Source organism: Coregonus clupeaformis, chromosome 20 (genome assembly GCF_020615455.1).
Source record: "Coregonus clupeaformis isolate EN_2021a chromosome 20, ASM2061545v1, whole genome shotgun sequence".
NCBI lineage: Eukaryota > Metazoa > Chordata > Actinopteri > Salmoniformes > Salmonidae > Coregonus > Coregonus clupeaformis.
The window spans coordinates 32,152,797-32,178,857 of record NC_059211.1 but is presented as its reverse complement, the minus strand read 5'-3'; the positions used below and the strand labels follow the sequence as shown (position 1 = coordinate 32,178,857).

The 26,061-nt window shown below is 43.8% G+C and overlaps 1 protein-coding gene across 2 annotated transcripts in view; it reads left to right on the top strand.

The window, feature by feature from the left end:
• The first annotated feature begins 10,919 nt into the window (after positions 1-10,919).
• Positions 10,920-26,061, top strand: part of gmds (GDP-mannose 4,6-dehydratase) — a 199,860-nt gene continuing 184,718 nt past the window's right edge. For both annotated transcript variants that reach the window (XM_041840206.1, XM_041840205.1), the window contains exon 1: positions 10,920-11,136. In XM_041840206.1, coding sequence (XP_041696140.1) covers positions 11,041-11,136 — 96 coding nt within the window. In that variant the 5' untranslated portion in view covers positions 10,920-11,040. The remainder of the gene's footprint in view (positions 11,137-26,061) is intronic.

Sequence of the window (26,061 nt, the reverse complement as noted above, 5' to 3'; positions counted from 1 at the left end):
GATGAAACCAAAATATAACTTTTTGGTAAAAACTCAACTCATCGTGTTTGGAGGACAAAGAATGCTGAGTTGCATCCAAAGAACACCATACCTACTGTGAAGCATGGGGGTGGAAACTTCATGCTTTGGGGCTGTTTTTCTGCAAAGGGACCAGGACGACTGATCCGTGTAAAGGAAAGAATGAATGGGGCCATGTATCGTGAGATTTTGAGTGAAAACCTCCTTCCATCAGCAAGGGCATTGAAGATGAAACGTGGCTGGGTCTTTTAGCATGACAATGATCCCAAACACACCTCCCGGGCAACGAAGGAGTGGCTTCGTAAGAAGCATTTCAAGGTCCTGGAGTGGCTCTAGCCAGTCTCCAGATCTCAACCCCATAGAAAATCTTTGGAGGGGAGTTGAAAGTCCGTGTTGCCCAGCGACAGCCCCAAAACATCACTGCTTTAGAGGAGATCTGCATGGAGGAATGGGCCAAAATACCAGCAACAGTGTGTGAAAACCTTGTGAAGACTTACAGAAAACGTTTGACCTGTGTCATTGCCAACAAGGGGTATATAACAAAGTATTGAGAAACTTTTGTTATTGACCAAATACTTATTTTCCACCATAATTTGCAAATAAATTCATAAAAAATCCTACAATGTGATTTTCTGGAAAAAAAAATCTCATTTTGTCTGTCATAGTTGACATGTACATATGATGAAAATTACAGGCCTCTCTCATCTTTTTAAGTGGGAGAACTTGCACAATTGGTGGCTGACTAAATACTTTTTTCCCCACTGTATGTGACACAGTTATCTCTGTCTGCAAGCATGTTTGGCTATGTGTACACACAATAAAATAGTATTTAAACTGTAAATAAATTACACATACGCATGTGTGCTTTCCAGCGTTCATATAATTCACTAACAGGGTGAACTGGATACTCGGCTGTCACTACAATGATTGATTCATAATGGACCCCCCACACTATCACACCATCTCTCAGAGCAATGTCATGGTGTACATCCTGTGTACATCCTGCTGCCACACACACACACACACGAAGGCACACACACACACACACACACACACACACACACACACACACACACACACACACACACACACACACACAGGTTGGGTCTTTATTGGCCTTCCTGGTTTTGTCTCAGTGTCTGTGTTGGCTGTGAGGGGGGGGGTATTTAAATGCTTTTAAATGCATGAGATTATTTTTAGACTGTTTTTCTAACTAGAGTCCCATGTCTGTCAAACTGATAGGATCATAGTTGTGTGTGGAGGGCAGGGGGAGGAGAAGATGGAGGAAGGGAGGAGAGGAGGGAAGGATGGGGGGAGGAGAGGGGAAGGGAGGAGAGGAGAGGGAGGGGGTGGTGAGCGTCTGGTGTTGGAATAGCATCAATAATCGTTATCCAAATGTTCTCCCTCTCCCTCTCTTACACCCTCCTCACCCCACCCCCACTCTCTCCACGCCATGATGGACTAAGAGATTTTCTGTCCAGACATTCTTCTTGGGAAAGCGTCCCGGAAATGTCAGATCTCAGATCTGTCTTTAAGAAGAATTTCAGAAGATGCAATATAGATGTGACCTCAGAAAATTATGGAATTGTTCAAGAACTTGGCTCAGGCCTACTAAGTTTCTTTCAGCCCCAATAACATGAACCTGCATTCCAACCCAACATCCCTCCAAATCTGTCACTCAAATAGTAAGGAATAGTAACAAATTGTGTATCCTAACATTACAGCAAAGTTGGTACCACACACTAGGCCTAGGCTACTTGTTTACAATGTATTTTGTCAAAAAAGAACTAAATGTATGAGAGTTTGAGACATCCAGCCTCAATTCGTCCGGGCATTGACTCTACAAGGTGTCGAAAGCGTTCCACAGGGATGCTGGACCATGTTGACTCCAATGCTTCCCACAGTTGTGTCAAGTTGGCAAAACTCAGTTTTGGACGAGACTGACTTCATGACCAAAATTATCCTATTTACACATTGTATTGAATTCTGACAATAGAATACATTATTTTGACTCATATCGATGCCAAATAGGCCGTTTTCAAAAGGAGAAGATGGTTTTAAAGGGCAGTTGACCTTTACAGTTTTTTTTCTCGCTTTGGTACTATTTTCATAAGTATAAGTGTAGAGAGGAGTAGGCAGGAGGCAGTCGCAGGTTTAGAACTACTGCATTTATTAAAGCGCCATAGTTTAAAGCAGGATGAAACCCACAGTGCAAAATATAAAGTACTCAGGAAATAGTCAGAGAGATTCCTCTCAGGAAAACAAGCAACATATACAATGACTGACAAATACAAATAACAGAGGGAGTATATATTCAGTGATAGAGTGGGGATTGGAACCAGGTGTTTGTAATGATGATGAGACAAGTCCGGGGTTGATGAGTGAAGGGCGTTTGCCAGCAGCAGGTTTGGCTGCAGCTAGAAGGCCGGCAACGCCGAACGCCTGAGTTGGACAGGAGGGGGAGCCAAAGCAAAGGCTGGTGTGATAGTGATACTTCTGCTGGAGGACGACGCGCTGGAGACGGGTGTGCGCTGTGTTCCATACCTCCTCGGTGCACTGGAACCAATCTTCCGCTGCAGGAGCCTCGATCTGACTCCGGTGCCAGGGTGCCAGGGCCGGCTGATAGCCTAGAACACACTGAAAGGGTGTGAGGTTAGTGGAGGAGTGACGGAGGGAGTTTTGTGCGTATTCTGCCCAAGGCAGAAACGCAGCCCACTCCCCCGGCCGGTCCTGACAGCAACTATGAAGGTACCTACCCAGTTCCTGATTTACCCTTTCCACCTGCCCATTTGATTGGGCACGGTACCCGGAGGTGAGGCTGACCGTGACCCCCAGTCGTTCCATGAAGACCTTCCAGACACGGGAGGTGAACTGAGGACCACGGTCAGACACGATGTCCTCCGGGATCCCGTAGTGCCGGAAGACATGAGAGAAGAGAGCCTCCGCGGTCTGCATGGCCGTAGGGAGACCAGGCAGAGGATTCAAACGACAGGCTTTGGAAAACCGGTCCACAACGACCAGGACAATGGTGTGCCCCTCTGAGGGGGGAAGGTCTGTGACAAAGTCCACGGAGAGATGGGACCAGGGTCGTTGTGGACCGGCATGACGTGCAAGGTGGAGGTCACACTGCAGGAGAAACCCCCTACAGCAAACCGCTCCGGGAGGGAAAGGTGGACGTTGCTGATCGGACTGGGTGATGTAGATGGTGGTGGGTCGACTGGAACGACCGTGAGGAGCTGGGAAGGTGGAGGTGTAGCCTGCAGTTGGCGTACGGTCCAGATCACCTCGTCCATGGCAGTCCTGAGGTGCTCCAGGCTCGAGTCGCTCCTACAGCGGAGAGTTTGGGATGTTCTGCTGCCTTCTTGGGTCGGTCATTCTGTCACAAGTGTAGAGAGGAGTAGGCAGGAGGCAGTCGCATGTTTAGCACTACTGAATTTATTAAAGCACCATAGCTTAAAGCTGTACGAAACTCACAGTGCAAAATATAAAGTACTCAGGAAATAGTAGGAGAGATTCCTCTCAGGAAAACAAGCAACATATACAATTACGACAAAGACAAATGACAGAGGCGACGCCGAATGCCTGAGCTGGACAGCAGGGGGAGCCAAAGCGAAGGCTGGTATGACACTATGTGGTACATTTTCACAACTCTCAGTACAAAACTACAAACTGGTCACACTTGTAACGCAGCCAGTCTTTCATTCAACCAGGACAATGGTGTGCCCCTCTGAGGGGGGAAGGTCTGTGACAAAGTCCACGGAGAGATGGGACCAGGGTCGTTGTGGAACCAGCAGCGGGTGGAGTTTGCCATAGGGGAGGTGTCTCGGTGTCTTGGTCTGTGCGTAGGTGTAGCAGGAAGAGACGTAAACCCGGACATCCTGTTTCAAGGTGGGCCACCAGTACTTGGTGGAGAGACAGTCGATAGTACGGACTATACCCGGGTGCCCCGACATAGGTGCTGTGTGTGCCCAGGCGAGGAGACGGTTCTGCACATCAGAGGGCACGTAGATACGCCCCTCGGGACAGTGGGCAGGTGAGGGCTCCTGTCGCAGGGCTCGACAGATGTCCGCATCCACATTCCACACGACAGGAGTCACAATGTGGGACAGGGGAATAATGGGTGTCACTTCCTCCCGCCGATCCTCTGTGTCATGCACCCGGGACAACGCATCGGCCTTAACGTTCTTAGATCCCGGCCGGCAGGAGAGGGTAAAGTCAAACCTTGTGACGAATAGGGCCCACCTGGTCTGACGCGGGTTCAGCCTCTTCGCTGCTCGAATGTACTCTAGGTTCCGGTGGTCCGTCCAGACAAGGGATGGGTGTTGAGCACCCTCCAGGATGGAGTTTAGGTGGTGATCCAGTACGTTGGGAGAGAACAGCACCTACTCCAACCTCGGAGGTGTCCACCTCCACGATGAAGGGCAGAGACGGCTCAGGGTGAGCCAGAACTGGTGCGTTCGTAAACCGTTCCTTGAGCGCACGAAAGGCTTCGTTGGCCTCCCCAGTCCAGCGCAGCTGTCGAGGACCTCCCTTCAGGAGGGAGGTGAGCGGTACCACCACTGTGCTGAAACCCCTAATGAAGCGCCTGAAATAGTTGGCAAAACCTAGGAAGCGCTGCACCGCCTTGATGTTGAAGGGAACAGGCCACGACAGTATTGCACTAACCCGCTGTTCTTCCATCTCCACTCCCGCAGTGGATATCTGATAGCCCAGGAAGGAGACCACCTGCTGGAAGAAAAGGCACTTCTCCGCCTTGGCGTACAGGTGATGCCCTATCAGCCTCTCCAAAACGGACCTGACATGAGAGACATGTTGCTCGCGTGCAGTACACCAAGACGTCATCTATGTAACCCACTACTGAGTGACCCAACATGTCTCTAAACACCTTGTTAATGAAGGATTGGAACACAGAGGGTGCATTGGTCAGGCCGTAGGGCATTACTCTGTATTCGTAGTGTCTGGTGCTGAAGGCGGTCTTCCATTCATCCCCCTCTCTGATGCGCACCAGGTTGTAGGTACTGCGTAAATCCAATTTTGTAAAGTACTTTGCACCACGCATCTGTTCGATCACAGTGGGTATGAGGGGGATAACTGAATTTAACCGTAGCCTTATTCAGTGTCCGGTAATCGATACAGGGGCGGAGACCTCAAATCCTTCTTCTTCACGAAAAAGAACCCCTGGGATCGGCGATGACGGGCCTGTGATGGCCATGGCGATTAGCTGGTCCAGCATGAGGTCCTCATTGCGACAGGCCAGCTCGATCTGGACGTCCGCCTGTAGACAGCTGCGGAAAACCGTCAACAGGCCTGGTCGTTCCATCCAGTGGACGCAGCCACCGCCCGGAAATCCAGAGCGTACTCTGGACCACTGGCGCAGACGGAGGAGACACTCACCTCCCTCTCGGCCCTCTGTTGGGTGGTCGAAAACAGCATGGAAGACTTGGGTGAAGTGCTCATAGGACCGTCCCTCTCCCAGACGGCGTGTGCCCACTCCAGAGCCTGGCCTGTCAGCACTGAAATCACCAAGGCCACCATGTCCCTCTTGGAGGCTGTCCCGGCATGATGTGCAAGGTGGAGGTCACACTGCAGGAGAAACCCCCTACAGCAAACCGCTCCGGGAGGGGCAGGTGGACGTTGCTGATCGGACTGGGTGATGTAGATGGTGGTGGGGCGACAGGAACGACCGTGAGGAGCTGGGAAGGTGGAGGTGTAGCCTGTAGTTGGCGTACGGTCCAGATCACCTCGTCTATGGCAGTCCCGAGGTGCTCCAGGCTCGAGTCACTCCTACAGCGGAGAGTTCGGGATGTTCTGCTGCCTTCTTGGGTCGGTCATTCTGTCACAAGTGTAGAGAGGAGTAGGCAGGAGGCAGTCGCATGTTTAGCACTACTGAATTTATTAAAGCACCATAGCTTAAAGCTGTACGAAACTCACAGTGCAAAATATAAAGTACTCAGGAAATAGTAGGAGAGATTCCTCTCAGGAAAACAAGCAACATATACAATGACGACAAAGACAAATGACAGAGGCGACGCCGAATGCCTGAGCTGGACAGCAGGGGGAGCCAAAGCGAAGGCTGGTGTGACAGTATGTGGTACATTTTCACAACTCTCAGTACAAAACTACAAACTGGTCACACTTGTAACGCAGCCAGTCTTTCATTCAAAACCTGTCATTGTGCATTCATTTGGATTGTAAACATCTTTCACCACACAACCATTGATTCAAAATATACGTTTATTGTGAATTGTAATGACAACATTGATTTTTAATCACCAAAACACAACATAATGATATCTATTCAATTTAGTTGTTTTAACTACCAGTTCATGCAAAAGCAAACAATGCAAGATATGTGTTTCAAATCGCCGTTAGAAGTGCTGAAAGTAATATGCTACAGTACTGTAAATTATAGTAGATTACATAGTTTTCACATTAGGCAAAATACCTACATTACCCCACAAAATTGACTGACAATCTACCATTCCCATAATATCTATTCAATGTGTAATCAAAGGTGTGATCAATGAAGACATCCTCTTCAATCGTTCATGCAAAAAAAAACATTTTATTTTTCAGATACAATTGCAACATAGTTGAACAGTCTGTTATCAAACGTAAGAAATTAAATGAAACAAATTAAATGAATGAAAATAAAACATAACGATTAGCACGCAATACAGTTTTTTTTTATCGCTTTGGTACTATTTTCACAAGTATGTGGTAAAATTGCCTTTCACAATGCAATGCACACAATACTTTTCATATGATTCTCTTCTCATTTGTTTAACTACATTTGACCATCACTTAATCCAACTGCGCTTAATGGTTAATCACTTAACCATTTGGAAAACCTATAGATTTTAAACTGGTTTGTCTACTATATATGGATTTTGAGAACTACAGAAATAAAATGTGTGTTTGTAAAGTATAAACATCTAAATTACATGTATGATACATGATAACCATACATAATGACTACTCGTTATTGCTAATTGATTTCACATAGTGGTAACCAAAATTGGTCACCATATAAAAGGGTGTGTGTGAACTCTTTCAACATGAAGCAGGATAGACAGCAAGGGAGAGGAAGAAATTAAAGAGCTCGTGGACAAGGGGCCCGTCAGAGAGGTGGACATCAGAGAGAGGGAGGCAGGCGGTAGGGAACTGTTGTGTCTAATGAAGTCCGGGCCATCGTCGTTGACCATGTGGTAAACGGAGGCCTTACCATGGCAGAGGCTGCCAGATTAGTTCACCCCAATCTGGAAAGATCAACTGTCAATTCAATCATGAGAACATTTCACCAAGAAAACGAGTTAGTCTGCAGGATATGCACTATGCTTTACCATTACATTTACAGTAAATGACATATTGTAATGAATGTACACTACCGTTCAAAAGTTTGGGGTCACTTAGAAATGTCCTTGTTTTCAAAAGAAAAGCAAATGTTTTGTCCATTAAGATAACATCAAATACATCAGAAATACAGTGTAGACATTGTTAATGTTGTAAATGGCTATTGTAGCTGGAAACTGCAGATTGTTAATGGAATATCTACATAGGCGTACAGAGGCCCATTATCAGCAACCATCAGTCCTGTGTTCCAATGGCACGTTGTGTTTGCTAATCCAAGTTTATCATTTTAAAAGGCTAATTAATCGTTAGAAAACCCATTTGCAATTATGTTAGCACAGCTGAAAACTGTTGTGCTGATTAAAGAAGCAATAAAACTGGCCTTCTTGAGACTAGTTGAGTATCTGGAGCATCAGCAATTGTGGGTTCGATTACAGGCTCAAAATGGCCAGAAACAAATAACTTTCTTCTGAAACTCGTCAGTCTATTCTTGTTCTGAGAAATGAAGGCTGTTCCATGTGAGAAATTGCCAAGAAACTGAAGATCTCATACAACGCTGTGTACTACTCCCTTCACAGAACAGCGCAAACTGGCTCTAACCAGAATAGAAAGAGGAGTGGGAGGCCCCGGTGCACAACTGAGCAAGAGGACAAATGCATTAGTGTCTAGTTTGAGAAACAGATGCCTCACAGGTCCTCAACAGGCAGCTTCATTAAATAGTACCCACAAAACACCAGTCTCAACGTCAACAGTGAAGAGACGACTCCGGGATGCTGACCTTCTAGGCAGAGTTGCAAAGAAAAAGCCACATCTCAGACTGGCCAATAAAAATAAAAGATTAAGATGGGCAGTTGAGGACCTGTGAACCTACCAACAATCGCCCGCCTTTTGAAGAGGCACCAGGTATCTATGAAACACATTGACCTGGTGCCTTTTGAGAGAAACAACAACTGGGTGAAACAACTGCAGGCCGAGTATGTTCAGGTACAGCACTATATACTGTATTACTGTTACTATTAATGCACATGCTACTTCACAATATCATATTGGAACTATACTGTAAAAATAACTAACCAAAATATATTTTTACAGGGTGATGGTGCTTGATGCTGCTGTGAACCATCACAAGTATATCTTTGTTGATGAAGTGGGCTTCAACCTGGCCAAAACTCGGCAACGGACGACCGTCCAAGTGCCTGGACAACGTGGGGGAAACATCTCCATGTGCGCAGTTATCTCTGAAGATGGTGTGGTAGGACGTAGGCCATTACTTGGATCCTACAGAGCTGCACACCTCATTGTGTTTCTCAATTAAATTGAGCAGGCCTGTCAAGGTGAAGGGGTCACCCATGTCATTGTGTGGGACAATGTCAGGTTCCACCATGCAGAGGTGGTTCAGGCATGGTTTTGGGCCCATCCCCGATTTGTGACCCTATACCTGCCCCCAGGCACTTGGACGGTTGCCCATTAGCTGATGAGGTTCCGCCCACGTCGCCGAGTTTTGGCCAGGTTGACAAACCAGACAAACCAGTTTAAAATCTATAGGTTTACCAAACAGTTAAGTGATTAACCATTAAACACAGTTGGATTAAGTGATGGTCAAATGTATTTAAACAAATGAGAAGAGAATCATATGAAAAGTATTGTGAGCATTGCATTGTGAAAGGCAATTACTTTATATGAAAGTCATTTCTAGATGAAACACTGCGTAGGTTTGGTGAAAAAGATACTGTGTGATTTTGTGTGTTGTGCTTAGTCAGTTGAAAATGTGCTTAATTTTATTAATTTTTACAGCCTTTTTTATCTGTTTTGAGTTTTGTACTAATAATTGTGAAATTTGACCACATAGTTGTGAAAATAGTACCAAAGCAATAAAGAAAAATGTGATACAATTTTTTTGGGGGGAACTAAATCTATTTCACTCTTATTGTAATTAATTATAGATCATATTTCATACAAATCTGGAAACAGTGGACAGTTACTTTAAGCCAGGGTTCCCCAACTGGCAGCCCGAGGAGCCGAATTTGGCCCGCATTGGATTTTATTTGGCCCCCCAAGTCTTCTGAACAAAAAACATACACTATGTATACAAAAGTATGTGAACACCACTTCAAATTAGCGGATTCGGCTATTTCAGCCATACCTGTTGCTGACAGGTGTATAAAATCGAGCACACAGCCATGCAATCTCTATAGACAAACATTAGCATTAGAATGGCTTTACTGAGGATCTCAGTAACTTTCAACGTGGCTCCGTTATAGGATGCCACCTTTCCAACAAGTCAGTTCGCCAAATGTATGCCCTGCTAGAGCTGCCCCGGTCAACTGTAAGTGCTGTTATTATGAAGTGGAAATGTCTAGGAGCAACAACGGCTCAGCTGCGACGTGGTAGGCCACACAAGCTCATAGAATGGGACTGGCGAGTGCTGAAGCACGTAGCGCTTCAAAAACATCTGTCCTTGGTTGCAACACTCACTACCGAGTTCCAAACTGCCTCTGGAAGCAGCATCAGCACAATAACTGTTTGTCGGGAGCTTCATGTAATGGTTTCCCATGGCCAAGCAGCCACACACAAGCCTAAGATCACCATGCACAATGCCAAGCGTCGGCTGGAGTGGTGTAATGCTCGCCGCCATTGGACTTTGAAGAAGTGGAAACACGTTCTCTGGACTGACGAATCACGCTTCACCAACTGGCAGTCCGACGGACAAATCTGGGTTTGGTGGATGCCAGGAGAATGCTACCTGCCCCAATGCATAGTGCTAACTGTACATTTTGGTGGAGGGATAATGGTCTGGGGCTGTTTTTCATGGTTCGGGCTAGGCCACTTAATTCCAGTGAAGGGAAAACAACGCTACAGCATAAAATGACATTCTAGACGATTCTATGCTTCCAACTTTGTGGCAACAGTTTGGGGAAGGCCCTTCCTGTTTCAGCATGACAATGCCCCCATGCATCAAATTGAGGTACATACAGAAATGGTTTGTCGAGATTGGTATGGAAGAACTTGACCGGCCAACATCAGTGCCCGACCTCACTAATGCTCTTGTGGCTAAATGGAAGCAAGTCCCCGCAGCAATGTTCCAACATCTAGTGGAAAGCCTTCCCAGAAGAGTGAAGGCTGTTATAGCAGCAAAAGGGGGACCAACTTCATATTAATGCCCATGATTTTGGAATGAGATGGACCAGCAGGTGTCCACATACTTTAGGCCATTTACTGTATGTGATCATAAACAAATGTAAGCAAGGTTTGAAATGATTATGTTTAAATCAAATATATCTGTTTGTGCTTCTTGCAGTACATTTTTAGTGTACAAATTATTTGTAATTATCTTCCGGCCCCCTGACCATCTACTCAAGAAGAATCTAGTTGATGATCTCTGCTTTAAGCTATCGTCAGCGATTTAGTCCTGTAAGCCTACCGTAGCTAGTTGGCGCTGTCCAAAGTAAGCACGGGAAACCCCAGACCGAATCTCTTCTCTTCTGCATGAAGATTCCTCTGCTTCGACGCTACTTGCCATCTGTCGATTGGCTGCCCTGCCGGCACTTCCTGAAACGTCACAGTTGTAGTTACAGATGCTCCTGTGCTTGTAGTGTCTACCGTACAAGCACACAACTGCTAATCAGAACAGCAAGTCAGTAGGTTCGATACTTTGAAACACTACGCACAAAAATGGCCCAATGCATGGAACCGTCTACCAGCACCGGGGCGAAAGGAGAGCTGAATAAGCCGAGGAAGGTCGCTGTTATCACGGGCATCACTGGACAGGTAAACGCAGTCTCCAGATATGAATGGAAATAGGATGTATGGGCAGTGACAGGGTGCCTATATGAACACCTTTAACGTTAGATAAATAATAATAATAAATACCAGCTGTAACTATTATGTTTGTTTTGCAGTAGCCTGCGTACTGGTCGATAGACATTGGTATGATTTGACCAACAGACAATGGTTCTGTGAGGAGAGAGATGGATGCAGCATAGTCATCTCACTCGTCTAACGTTTCATTCGTATGTGTCAGGTGCACTGGCGCACCACAGCTGGTTACATACGTTTCCCACACACAAACGATGTGTTCTTATGAATAAATATAACTATTGTAGGCTATTGGCATTTCCATTAGTCTTTGCGCTTTCTGCACAGTCATGATACAGAAGTATAGCAGGGCGTCAAACCAGGAAGTCGGAAGAGAATATTCCCCCAGACAGACACGCTATTCCCCCAGACAGACACGCTTCACCCTGATCCATGGCCATGCATTGTTGGTCTAATTTTACTTTCATAATTGACACTGATAGACAGGCCCTACGGATAGAGAATGTAGGAACAATGCAGTGTGAAAAGGCCTTTTGTTAACGCAACACACTGCATGTCTTCAGGATGTTATAATATAAGCTACCAGTACCACCGGTGTTAGTTCGAATTTATTTTGAATAGAATCTATGATGGTGATGATAATGATGCAGGTAATGATTGCTCAATTGATGTTTGTTATCAATGTTTCTTGCATCTCTCAGATGCTCAGCCCACATGGCTATATATTTTTAAAGTCATTCTGAAGTATAGTTGTAGAAGGGTAGTAGGGCTATAAAGGTTATTTTTATATGGGCTGGAGGCACCATGTTGACTGGCTGGGAGAAGGAGCTACTACAAAGTGGTGAAGGATCTGATTTGTTTGCCACATCATCACAGCAGGAACTAAAGCAGTGTGTGTTTGCAATCAAATAGGATACTGCTGGGCTGAGCTGCTGGCATGAGCCGGGGGGATGGGCTGTGTCAACCCAAAGATCTAGTGTCCCCTGACGTAGCCAGTGGATAGGAGGATAAGATTACGTGACACATCGAGATCCTATTAGTTCTGAGATATAATTTTTTGGTGACATCATTGTGTTGGGGAAAGACTGGAGGAAAGAGGGAGGGAGAAAGTTGTTCCTTCTTGCCCTGCCCGATGTGTGTGTCCAAAGTCCAGAGTTGCCCCAGAGCAGGGTAGCAGATAGAAAAACCCCACCCTCTCTTATGACGAGTGTACGTGCTTGTCTTCTATAGGCCTAATCCTATACACATCACTGAACAGTGGTGGCACACCCTTGTAGGGAGCCAGCCAGGCAGGATTCAAGACAAGTCTAACTTCATAAATGGTAGCACTTTGCCCCACAAAGGTCGACAGCATACCGTCTCAGGGTAGGCCTATACCATTGTACATGCGTTGGAGTTAATTCACGCTGAACTGACTGTACCTGTTTAGCAGCATGTGCCTCCTTTATCAAGGTCTATACCTGGGCTAGATAGCAGTTTGACAGGTCTGGTATGCTGTGATGTTAAAGGTTAACATAATGCCAGGCTATGGCAATGACAGCAGACATTTCACATAGCCTATTTGTTGTAACCCTACACTGGCACACCTGATTAAATTAGTCAACTAGGCTTATCATCAAGCCCATTACTAATTGAGTTAGGTGTGCCAGTGTAGGGCTAATACAAATGGTGTATTGTGGTCCCATGATCTAGGGTTAACATAGCCAGTGGCTCTCAAACCTCTCCTCGGGGACCTCCAGAAATTTCACTATTTTGTTGTAGCCCTGAAATAGCTCACCCAAGTCACCTAGTCAAGGGCTTGATGATTAGTTGACAAGTTGAATCAATTGTGCTAGCTCTGGAATAGATCAAATACATGGAACGGCTGGGTGTCCCCGAGGAGAGGTCTGAGAGCCACTGGCCTATATAATTACAGGCCAGTCAGTCAAGTCCTGGTTGATTGAGAAATAGCTACAAGACACTCAACAACGTCCTGTTTGCTCTTCTTTGTCTTTGCGATGGCTCTTGATGATGTGGCTCACACGTGAATGAAACTAAGGGCTGGAAGGGCCAGTGTAGTGTGTTATTACAAACTGGTTTGACTGGTACCACTGGTCTATTAGGGTGTTTTCACATAAATCAAATTTTATTTGCCACATGCAGCTTGTAAGTGAAATGCTTACTTACAAGCCCTTTGCCAACAATGCAGTTTTAAGAAGGAAAAAAATGGAAGCTAAAATATAGCATTTAGTTAAAAGATGAGACATAAGTTACAGTGGGGAAAAAAAGTATTTAGTCAGCCACCAATTGTGCAAGTTCTCCCACTTAAAAAGATGAGAGAGGCCTGTAATTTTCATCATAGGTACACGTCAACTATGACAGACAAAATGAGGAAAAAAAATCCAGAAAATCACATTGTAGGATTTTTAATGAATTTATTGGCATATGATGGTGGAAAATAAGTATTTGGTCAATAACAAAAGTTTCTCAATACTTTGTTATAAACCCTTTGTTGGCAATGACACAGGTCAAACGTTTTCTGTAAGTCTTCACAAGGTTTTCACACACTGTTGCTGGTATTTTGGCCCATTCCTCCATGCAGATCTCCTCTAGAGCAGTGATGTTTTGGGGCTGTCGCTGGGCAACACAGACTTTCACCTCCCTCCAAAGATTTTCTATGGGTTTGAGATCTGGAGACTGGCTAGGCCACTCCAGGACCTTGAAATGCTTCTTACGAAGCCACTCCTTCGTTGCCCGGGCGGTGTGTTTGGGATCATTGTCATGCTGAAAGACCCAGCCACGTTTCATCTTCAATGCCCTTGCTGATGGAAGGAGGGTTTCACTCAAAATCTCACGATACATGGCCCCATTCATTCTTTCCTTTACACGGATCAGTCGTCCTGGTCCCTTTGCAGAAAAACAGCCCCAAAGCATGATGTTTCCACCCCCATGCTTCACAGTAGGTATGGTGTTCTTTGGATGCAACTCAGCATTCTTTGTCCTCCAAACATGACGAGTTGAGTTTTTACCAAAAAGTTATATTTTGGTTTCATCTGACCATATGACATTCTCCCAATCCTCTTCTGGATCATCCAAATGCACTTCAGACGGGCCTGGACATGTACTGGCTTAAGCAGGGGGACACGTCTCGCACTGCAGGATTTGAGTCCCTGGCGGCGTAGTGTGTTACTGATGGTTGGCTTTGTTACTTTGGTCCCAGCTCTCTGCAGGTCATTCACTAGGTCCCCCTGTGTGGTTCTGGGATTTTGCTCACCGTTCTTGTGATCATTTTGACCCCACGGGGTGAGATCTTGCGTGGAGCCCCAGATCGAGGGAGATTATCAGTGGTCTTGTATGTCTTCCATTTCCTAATAATTGCTCCCACAGTTGATTTCTTCAAACCAAGCTGCTTACCTATTGCAGATTCAGTCTTCCCAGCCTGGTGCAGGTCTACAATTTTGTTTTTGGTGTCCTTTGACAGCTCTTTGGTCTTGGCCATTGTGAAGTTTGGAGTGTGACTGTTTGAGGTTGTGGACAGGTGTATTTTATACTGATAACAAGTTCAAACAGGTGCCATTAATACAGGTAACGAGTGGAGGACAGAGGAGCCTCTGAAAGAAGAAGTTACAGGTCTGTGAGAGCCAGAAATCTTGCTTGTTTGTAGGTGACCAAATACTTATTTTCCACCATAATTTGCAAATAAATTCATTAAAAATCCTACAATGGGATTTTCTGGATTTTTTTTCCTCAATTTGTCTGTCATAGTTGACGTGTACCTATGATGAATATTACAGGCCTCTCTCATCTTTTTAAGTGGGAGAACTTGCACAATTGGTGGCTGACTAAATACTTTTTTTCCCCACTGTATAATCAGAAGATAATATGAACATGTAAATATGATTGGTAATAGAATACATAGCAGAAGAATACTGCAGATTAAATAATGTTGTAATTGAAAATTGTACACTCAGTGTAGGCTACTACCCCTTTAAGAGCTAGCATTGATTTTATGGTTAGTGTTAACAAGGATCCTTGGGACTTCCCTACCCTAAATCCTAACCCTAACCTTAACCATTTTAAATGTCAACTTCAATGGGGTAATGTCAGAGTTGGGACGTCCCAAGGAAGCTGGATAGCAATGACCTTGATTTTGTATCCTATGTTGTGATTCTCACCAAATATGTTGTTGTCTTCTCACACTATTCACACTCTCTTAGCCTATAGATCACATATTGCAAACAAATAATCAGAACATTGTGTCAGTACAAAACACACATATTTTGGAATTTCTGCGTATCCTTGACAATCGCTAATCAATATCCAAAAATCATCATAATCTTCTCTCTTTTGTGGCACCAATGTGAGGGGAATGGCAGGGGAAATTGTCTTGCAGTAGTCTAGTGTGTGGTGCGGGAATAATGACGAGCGAACCTGGGGAGCTTTGTCTTCACATTGCCCTAAAAAAGGAAACTGGACCGTGGAATTCAAGCGAAACCAAACTCAGACCACCTCTCGAGATGGTCTCAGTTCGGTTCGCTTCGGGGGCTCTTTTGAGGGGTCGGAGTTCCTTTTTTTGTTGTGTGTTCACACTGCATAAAAAATTAAGTGAACCACACTGATTTCACAAAAATTAGCTGAAAGGGACCAAGTGTGAAAACACCCTTAGATGATTGCCACACAAATGCGCCACATAGTGACATAGCTAGGCTACGTGTATGAATTCATATTTGTGTTGTTGCACCAAAGGACAAAAGCAGGAGCAGGAATTGAATATCAGAGGCTAGATCAATGATGGTGGCAGCTATCCAGAAAATCACATTGTAGGATTTTTAATGAATTTATTTGCAAATTATGGTGGAAAATAAGTATTTGGTCACCTACAAACAAGCAAGATTTCTGGCTCTCACAGACCTGTAACTTCTTATTTAAGAGGCTCCTCTGTCCTCCACTCGTTACCTGTATTAATGGCACCTGTTTGAACTTGTTATCAGTATAAAAGACACCTGTCCACAACCTCAAACAGTCACACTCCAAACTCCACTATGGCCAAGACCAAAGAGCTGTCAAAGGACACCAGAAACAAAATTGTAGACCTGCACCAGGCTGGGAAGACTGAATCTGCAATAGATAAGCAGCTTGGTTTGAAGAAATCAACTGTGGGAGCAATTATTAGGAAATGGAAGACATACAAGACCACTGATAATCTCCCTCGATCTGGGGCTCCACGCAAGATCTCACCCCGTGGGTCAAAATGATCACAAGAACGGTGAGCAAAAATCCCAGAACCACACGGGGGGACCTAGTGAATGACCTGCAGAGAGCTGGGACCAAAGTAACAAAGCCTACCATCAGTAACACACTACGCCGCCAGGGACTCAAATCCTGCAGTGCCAGACGTGTCCCCCTGCTTAAACCAGTACATGTCCAGGCCCGTCTGAAGTTTGCTAGAGTGCATTTGGATGATCCAGAAGAGGATTGGGAGAATGTCATATGGTCAGATGAAACCAAAATATAACTTTTTGGTAAAAACTCAACTCGTCGTGTTTGGAGGACAAAGAATGCTGAGTTGCATCCAAAGAACACCATACCTACTGTGAAGCATGGGGGTGGAAACATCATGCTTTGGGGCTGTTTTTCTGCAAAGGGACCAGGACGACTGATCCGTGTAAAGGAAAGAATGAATGGGGCCATGTATCGTGAGATTTTGAGTGAAAACCTCCTTCCATCAGCAAGGGCATTGAAGATGAAACGTGGCTGGGTCTTTCAGCATGACAATGATCCCAAACACACCGCCCGGGCAACGAAGGAGTGGCTTCGTAAGAAGCATTTCAAGGTCCTGGAGTGGCCTAGTCAGTCTCCAGATCTCAACCCCATAGAAAATCTTTGGAGGGAGTTGAAAGTCTGTGTTGCCCAGCGACAGCCCCAAAACATCACTGCTCTAGAGGAGATCTGCATGGAGGAATGGGCCAAAATACCAGCAACAGTGTGTGAAAACCTTGTGAAGACTTACAGAAAACGTTTGACCTGTGTCATTGCCAACAAAGGGTATATAACAAAGTATTGAGAAACTTTTGTTATTGACCAAATACTTATTTTCCACCATAATTTGCAAATAAATTCATTAAAAATCCTACAATGTGATTTTCTGGAATTGTTTTCTCTCAATTTGTCTGTCATAGTTGACGTGTACCTATGATGAAAATTACAGGCCTCTCTCATCTTTTTAAGTGGGAGAACTTGCACAATTGGTGGCTGACTAAATACTTTTTTCCCCCACTGTATGTGAAGACCGAGTCACTCAACCTGAACAGCAAACGACAAGCCTGACCACATAACAAGGCACCCAGATTGCTGTGGTACGGTAGCAGTAGCCTACAGTAGAGTGAGTGTAGCCAGAAGGTTGCCGGTTCGAATACCAGGGCTCACAGTTGCCTTTACCGATCACTGCACCTGTACACAGCCCATCTGAAATTAGCCCACCCAACTACCTCATCCCTATATTGTTATTTATTTTGCTCATTTGCACCCCAGTATCTCTATTTGCACATAATCTCTTGCACATCTATCATTCCAGTGTTAATACTAATTGTAATTATTTTGCACTATAGCCTATTTATTGCCTTCATAACTTGCTACATTTGCACACACTGTATATATATTTTCTGTTGTATTTTTGACTTTATGTTTTGTTTTACCCCATATGTAACTCTGTGTTGTTGTTTTTATCGCACTGCTTTGCTTTACCTTGGCCAGGTCACAGTTGTAAATGAGAACTTGTTCTCAACTGGCTTACCTGGTTAAATAAAGGTGAAAAAAATAAATAAATAAAAGACAGCTAGGTGACAGGATTAGTAAAATGACGGCACATGAGCTCACACAGTGGTGCAGTAATAATACTAGGCTAAAGCCTTCTAGATGTATTGACTTTAGACAGCTGAAAATATTAGTGAAATATCAGCACGTGGTGCTTTGTCACCTGTACACTTGGCCTACTGTGTGTGTACAGTGGTATTGCTGTGGTACGGTAGCAGTAGCCTACAGTAGAGTGGAGTGTAGCCAGAAGGTTGCCGGTTCGAATACCAGGGCTCACAGTTGCCTTTATTATCAGATATAGCCTAGGCTTACAGCAAGCTCCTGTGTACTCACCACTGACAAACCAGCCATTCAAGCTAAAATAATTTATAGACCAGTTCATCTATACTGGGTGGGAACTTTTTACTTTACACGTTGTTCACTCAATGCCTTTACGGTGTTGCTTATCTGTTGTTGTGGGAGAGTAGTGTGGTGTACAGACTGAGGGTAGGCTAGGTTATATTTTTTCCCTTTTGAGTAGAACTGCAGGAGATAACACGAATGCATACACACACAAACACACACACACACACTCTAGGGCTGGGCGATACGGCCTAAAACTCATATCTCGATTTTTTTTTTTCAAACTTATGGGTGATTCATGATATATATCTCGATTTCTTTAAAAAATGTTTTCTCTAAATAAACTTTTGTTGTACAATTAAAGGTCAAATACACTGCATTTAAAATAGTCAGCAATAATTTAATGAATTCAGAGCTTGTGAAATTAAACCTAGGCTGAATATATGCCTTCCACAACCGTAAGACCCACTAATAATTGAATGATTTTATCAAAATAGTTATATCTGCTTTTTTTGTGCAATAATCACTTATCTGGCTTTCAGGTCTGTCTATAAAAATGCACTTTTTATTACAAATTTAACCAGAACCATGCATAATGCACATTCACTAATAATGTAGCAGGCATTATAGAAAATTAACACCGGTCTCATAAACAATCTCTCAAGCACAAGCCCACGGGCTAGTTAGTAGCCAGCTAAAATTTATATTTCAAGTTTAGCCAACTTGGATCTAGGTATAATTTCACAAGCTCTGAATTCAGCTAACAAGGCAAAACAGTTGAATTGTTTTGAACACAATCTTCTGTCCGTCTCCAACTGTTTGAACAGCATGCTAGCCTGTCCACTTTGTTCCGAAGTTGAAATCAAGTGGCCTACCTTATTTCTCAGAATGAGAACGAATTGTCAATTCCTTATAATTGTTTCATGCTTATTGCACATTTATAAAACATAGTCATCCAAACAGCTAGTGTAACAATCTTTATTTGACCAAAATGCTGCTAGCGATACGTGGTACCGTAATGTGCGCGCGACAAACTGAGCATTCTTTTCCAGAATGAATGTTCATTGGTACATCCGTTTTAGCAGTGTCTGCTCTGTTCAAAATTAGAGTTGTTGAAACAAACAGGGTATGGTTCGAAAGGTCAATTTCTCCCCTATTACAGTAAAATAATGTCTCCATGTGTTTCGGTGTCCATATGACCGATTCTGTTGGACCAAACCTCAAATGCAAATAGTGAGTTGAAACCTTTTGTCAGAGAGGAAGAAGTGATCTCTCATCTTTGTTGTTGTGAGTGTTAGTGTTAGGGGCTTGAAAGAGGCGACGCGAGAGGTTTTTGTCCAAAATAAGCCCAATGCGTTTCTATGCGCTTATTTTGGACCTAAACTTGTTGCCTGCCTTCCCGCCTTTGGGATAACGACTTCCATTGTTAGGGCGGAGGCATGAAAATCTCGTCATTATATACAGATCTCTGGTGTAAATGGGAAGGTGCACAGAGTCATGTAAAAATCTTCCCAGCGTGAAATAGTTCCCAATCGTTCTGATTGTATTGTGATTGTGACATTATGTAATTTTTTTCACAGCGTGAAAATGTTCCCAGTCAATAATTGCACGCGCGTCTGTGTGGATGGCTGAGCTTGTGCAGATGTTTCTCTCACACCCTCACCCTTGATTTAGCTAGTTAACTAACATAATTACATCACTAAGCTGCTCCAGAATGTACTACGCCTGGACATGGACATCGATTCTATCGTAGTCCATGTGGGTTTTAATTACATTATGAAGGGCAGCTCTGAACAGTTGAAACTGTATTTCAAAGAACTGATTGACTCTCTGCTAGACACTAATAAAAGACCCATCATATCTGGCCCTGTGCCCTCTCTGAAACATGGCATTGAACGCTTTAGCAAGATTATTTCTCTTCACCACTGGTTACGTGATTATTGCAGCTCAATGGGTGTAACTTTTGTTGACAATTTTGATACCTTTTGGAAACAAAACATGTTTTATAAGGAGGATGGGATCCACCCAAATCATTTGGGTTCCTGCATCCTTTCACAGCATTATGAGGCTGCGATGAGACAATGATTTATCAATGACACAGTTTAGTTAATCAATCATTCTAATGCTTTAGCAAATGGACATTATACCAGGGGGATTGGTAAACACAATGTACAGTGAGGGGAAAAAAGTATTTGATCCCCTGCTGATTTTGTACGTTTGCCCACTGACAAAGAAATGATCAGTCTATAATTTTAATGGTAGGTTTATTTGAACAGTGAGAGACAGAATAACAACAAACAAATCCAGAAAAACGGATGTCAAAAATGTTATAAATTGATTTGCATTTTAATGAGGGAAATAAGTATTTGACCCCCTCTCAATCAGAAAGATTTCTGGCTCCCAGGTGTCTTTTATACAGGTAACGAGCTGAGATTAGGAGCACACTCTTAAAGGGAGTGCTCCTAATCTCAGTTTGTTACCTGTATAAAAGACACCTGTCCACAGAAGCAATCAATCAATCAGATTCCAAACTCTCCACCATGGCCAAGACCAAAGAGCTCTCCAAGGATGTCAGGGACAAGATTGTAGACCTACACAAGGCTGGAATGGGCTACGAGACCATCGCCAAGCAGCTTGGTGAGAAGGTGACAACAGTTGGTGCGATTATTGGCAAATGGAAGAAACACAAAATAACTGTCAATCTCCCTCAGCCTGGGGCTCCATGCAAGATTTCACCTCGTGGAGTTGCAATGATCATGAGAACGGTGAGGAATCAGCTCAGAACTACACGGGAGGATCTTGTCAATGATCTCAAGGCAGCTGGGACCATAGTCACCAAGAAAACAATTGGTAACACACTACGCCGTGAAGGACTGAAATCCTGCAGCGCCCGCAAGGTCCCCCTGCTCAAGAAAGCACATATACAGGCCGTCTGAAGTTTGCCAATGAACATCTGAATGATTCAGAGGAGAACTGGGTGAAAGTGTTGTGGTCAGATGAGACCAAAATCGAGCTCTTTGGCATCAACTCAACTCGCCGTGTTTGGAGGAGGAGGAATGCTGCCTATGACCCCAAGAACACCATCCCCACCGTCAAACATGGAGGTGGAAACATTATGCTTTGCGGGTGTTTTTCTGCTAAGGGGACAGGACAACTTCACCGCATCAAAGGGACGATGGACGGGGCCATGTACCGTCAAATCTTGGGTGAGAACCTCCTTCCCTCAGCCAGGGCATTGAAAATGGGTCGTGAATGTTTATTCCAGCATGACAATGACCCAAAACACACGGCCAAGGCAACAAAGGAGTGGCTCAAGAAGAAGCACATTAAGGTCCTGGAGTGGCCTAGCCAGTGTCCAGACCTTAATCCCATAGAAAGGGAGCTGAAGGTTCGAGTTGCCAAACGTCAGCCTCGAAACGTTAATGACTTGGAGAAGATCTGCAAAGAGGAGTGGAACAAGAACACCATCCCCACCATCAAACATGGAGGTGGAAACATTATGCTTTGGGGGTGTTTTTCTGCTAATGGGACAGGACAACTTCACTGCATCAAAGGGACGATGGACGGGAAACCTGGTGGCCAACTATTATTTCCCTCATTTAAAATGCAAATCAATTTATAACATTTTTGACATGCGTTTTTCTTTATTTTTTTGTTGTTATTCTGTCTCTCACTGTTCAAATAAACCTACCATTAAAATTATAGACTGATCATGTCTTTGTCAGTGGGCAAACATACAAAATCAGCAGGGGATCAAATACTTTTTTCCCTCACTGTAAGTAACCTAATTTATGTCCCTCTAACTGCCCTGAATGCCTCTGCTGATCCTACAGCTATTGTATGCAGCAATCATATGCCTATGAACCAGATGTATGCTGTTAGCACTGAGGCGGTGTGCCCTAGTAGGAAGTCCACTGTGTGCAGCTCACCCTGCACTAACATAAATAACATGAATATCTACTTCTGCTAAGCTTCCCAGTAAAGCAATTGAAAACAAGCAAGTATTCCAGAACACCATCCCAACCGTGAAGCACGGGGGTGGCAGCATCATGCTGTGGGGGTGCTTTGCTGCAGGATGGACTTGTGCACTTCACAAAATAGATGGCATCATGAGGAAGGAAAATTATGTGGATATATTAAAGCAACATCTCAAGACATCAGTCAGGAAGTTAAAGCTTGGTCGCAAATGAGTCTTCCAAATGGACAATGACCCCAAGCATACTTCCAAAGTTGTGGCAAAATGGCTTAAGGACAACAAAGTCAAGGTATTGGAGTGGCCATCACAAAGCCCTGACCTCAATCCTATAGAAAATCTGTGGGCAGAACTGAAAAAGCGTGTGCAAGCAAGGAGGCCTACAAACCTGACTCAGTTACACCAGCTCTGTCAGGAGGAATGGGCCAAAATTCACCCAACTTATTGTGGGAAGCTTGTGGAAGGCTACCCGAAACGTTTGACCCAAGTTAAACAAACAATTTAAAAGCAATGCTACCAAATACTAATTGAGTTTATGTAAACTTCTGACCCACTGGGAATGTGATGAAATAAATAAAAGCTGAAATCATTTTCTCTACTATTATTCTGACATTTCACATTCTTCAAATAAAGTGGTGATCCTAACTGACCTAAGACAGGGAATTATTACTAGGATTAAATGTCAGGAATTGTGAAAAACTGAGTTTAAATGTATTTTGCTAAGGTGTATGTAAACATCCGACTTCAACTGTATGTAGCTTAAGAAACAAGGTTCATTAAATTAATAACTTGCTAGTAACAGATGACATTCATCTCTGAAACTCATTTAGACAATACCTTTGATACAGTGGTAGCAATAGAAGGTTATAACATTTACAGAAAATACAGAAATGCCAGTGGTGGAGGTGTTCCTGTTTATATTCAGAACCACATTCCTGTAAAGATTAGAGAGGATCTCATGTTAAATACTGTTGAAGTAAAATGGCTACAGGTTAATCTGCCTCACCTAAAGCCCATTCTTGTGGGAATTTGCTATAGACCACCAAGTGCTAACAGTCAGTATCTGGATAACGTGTGAAATGGTAAAAAGATTGTGGGGGCTGTTTTGTTAGACTTCAGTGCGGCTTTTGACATTATCGATCATAGTCTGCTGCTGGAAAAATGTGTAATGGCTTTACACCCCCTGCTATATTGTGGATAAAGAGTTACCTGTCTAACAGAACACAGAGGGTGTTCTTTAATGGATGCCTCTCCAACAAAATCCAGATAGAATCAGGAATTCCCCAGGGCAGCTGTCTAGGCCCCTTACTTTTCCCAATCTTTACTAACGACATGCCACTGGCTTTGAGTAAAGCCAGTGTGTCTGTATGCGGATGACTCAACACTATACACGTCAGCTACTACAGCGACTGAAATGACTGCAACACTTAACAAAGAGCTGCAGTTAGTTTCAGAATGGGTGGCAAGGAATAAATTAGTCCTAAATATTTCAAAAACTAAAAGCATTGTATTTGGGACAATTCATTCACTAAACCCTAATTCTCAACTAAACCTTGTAGTAAATAATGTGGAAATTGAGCAAGTTGAGGTGACTAAACTGCTTGGAGTAACCCTGGATTGTAAACTGTCATGTTCAAAACATATTGATACAACAATAGCTAAGATGGGGAGAAGTATGTCCATAATAAAGCGCTACTCTACCTCCTTAATAGCACTATCAACAAGGCAGGTCCTACAGGCCCTAGTTTTGTCGCACCTGGACTACTGTTCAGTCATGTGGTCAGGTGCCACAAAGAGGGACTTAAGAAAATTGCAATTGGCTCAGAACAGGGCAGCACGGCTGGCCCTTGGATGTACACAGAGAGCAATCATTAATAATATGTATGTCAGTCTCTCCTGGCTCAAAGTGGAGGAGAGATTGACTTCATCACTACTTGTATTTGTGAGCGGTATTAACATGTTGAAAGCACCCATACATACCCCACAAGACATGCCACCAGAGGTCTCTTCACAGTCCCCAAGTCCAGAACAGACTATGGGAGGCGCACATTACTACATAGAGCCATCACTACATGGAACTCTATTCCACATCAGGTAACTGATGCAAGCAGTAGATTCCGATTTAAAAAAACAGACAAAAATACACTTTATGGAACAGCGGGGACTGTGAAGCAACACAAACATAGGCACAGACACATGCATACACACACATGATAACATACGCACTACACACACACACATACACATGGATTTTGTGTTGTATATATGTGGTAGTGGAGTAGGGGCCTGAGGGCACACACTTAGTGTGTTGTGATATATGTTATGAATGTATTGAAATGTTTTTTAAATTTTATAACTGCCTTAATTTTGCCAGACTCCAGGAAGAGTAGCTGCTGCCTTGGCAGATAGGGATCCATAATAAATACAAATACAATAACAAATAATTTGCTATAAACTGGTCGAAATGGCTTGTTCTCAGAGGTGTGCAGTTTTAACTTGTTTGTATAGCTAGCTAAATAAACACGTGTTTTTGAAATGGCAAAAAAAATCTCTCCAGACATCAACCCTCAGCACTTTGACACGCGAGTCCGGGTATTTATATGCTGACCACACGCCTCAACAAGCTTCTGATTGGTCAGAGTCAATACTCCTGTCCACCATTGAGTGGCAGATGAGTGAAGCAAATGCGCGTGCCCACAGAACTGTTTTTCGAGGTCGAGGGAGGGTGTGAGAAAGACATCCGCACAAGCTCAGCCAGCCACATAAAGAGATGTGCGTGCAATTATTGAACTGGGAACATTTCCAAGCTGGGAGTAATTTTACAGTATGACGTCACAATCACAACACAATCAGAATGATTGGGAACTATTTCATGCTGGGAAGATTTTTACATGACACACAGCACAGAAGGACCGAACGAGACGAGACCAAAAAGACAACACGAGAACAAGCGTACATAAACGTTCATAAAACGAAAAATACAAAAAAACTTGATTCTGCGTTAGTCATTTGGTATATTGCGTAAAAACATACATTTGAATTAATTGCCCAGCCCTAACACACACACACAGAGAAGAGGTTTATTTTCGGGCTGGGAATTGCCAGGGACCTAAGGATACGATATTATCACAATACTTATTTGCCGATAAGATATGTATTGCGATTCACATGACTCTATATGTATTGCGTTTCGATACTGTGATTTTATTGCGATTCGATGTTACAATCATATTGCTCACTATATGTCTGCTGCAGAGGGTCAAGAGAGCCATGAGAAAACGATGGAAATATAAGTGCTGAAAACAAATTGGCTCCCTATTTAAAAAGAAGATGGAGATCAAGCTATGAAGGAAAAATACTGTTGTTTTGGTGCAGGTACAGCAAACTAGTGCAAAAATAATATTGCGATATTGTCAATACGATATGATATATTGTCAAAAATAATATCCCGATTTATGTAACTATCGATTTTTTTTTCTTCTTCCCCATCACTAGTTTATTTGTATTGTACAGGATCCAGTTGTCTTTCTGCAGGGAGAGTGTAGAGGTGTAGTTGTTTGTCAACCAGCACACAGCAGTATAATCTGTCTTGTAATGTGTGGTGCTCCACTGCGCTCCGTGCCAGTCCTCCTAGGTCAGCTCTCCTCTGTGTGGTGCTCCACTGCGCTCCGTGCCAGTCCTCCTAGGTCAGCTCTCCTCTGTGTGGTGCTCCACTGCGCTCCGTGCCAGTCCTCCTAGGTCAGCTCTCCTCTGTGTGGTGCTCCACTGCG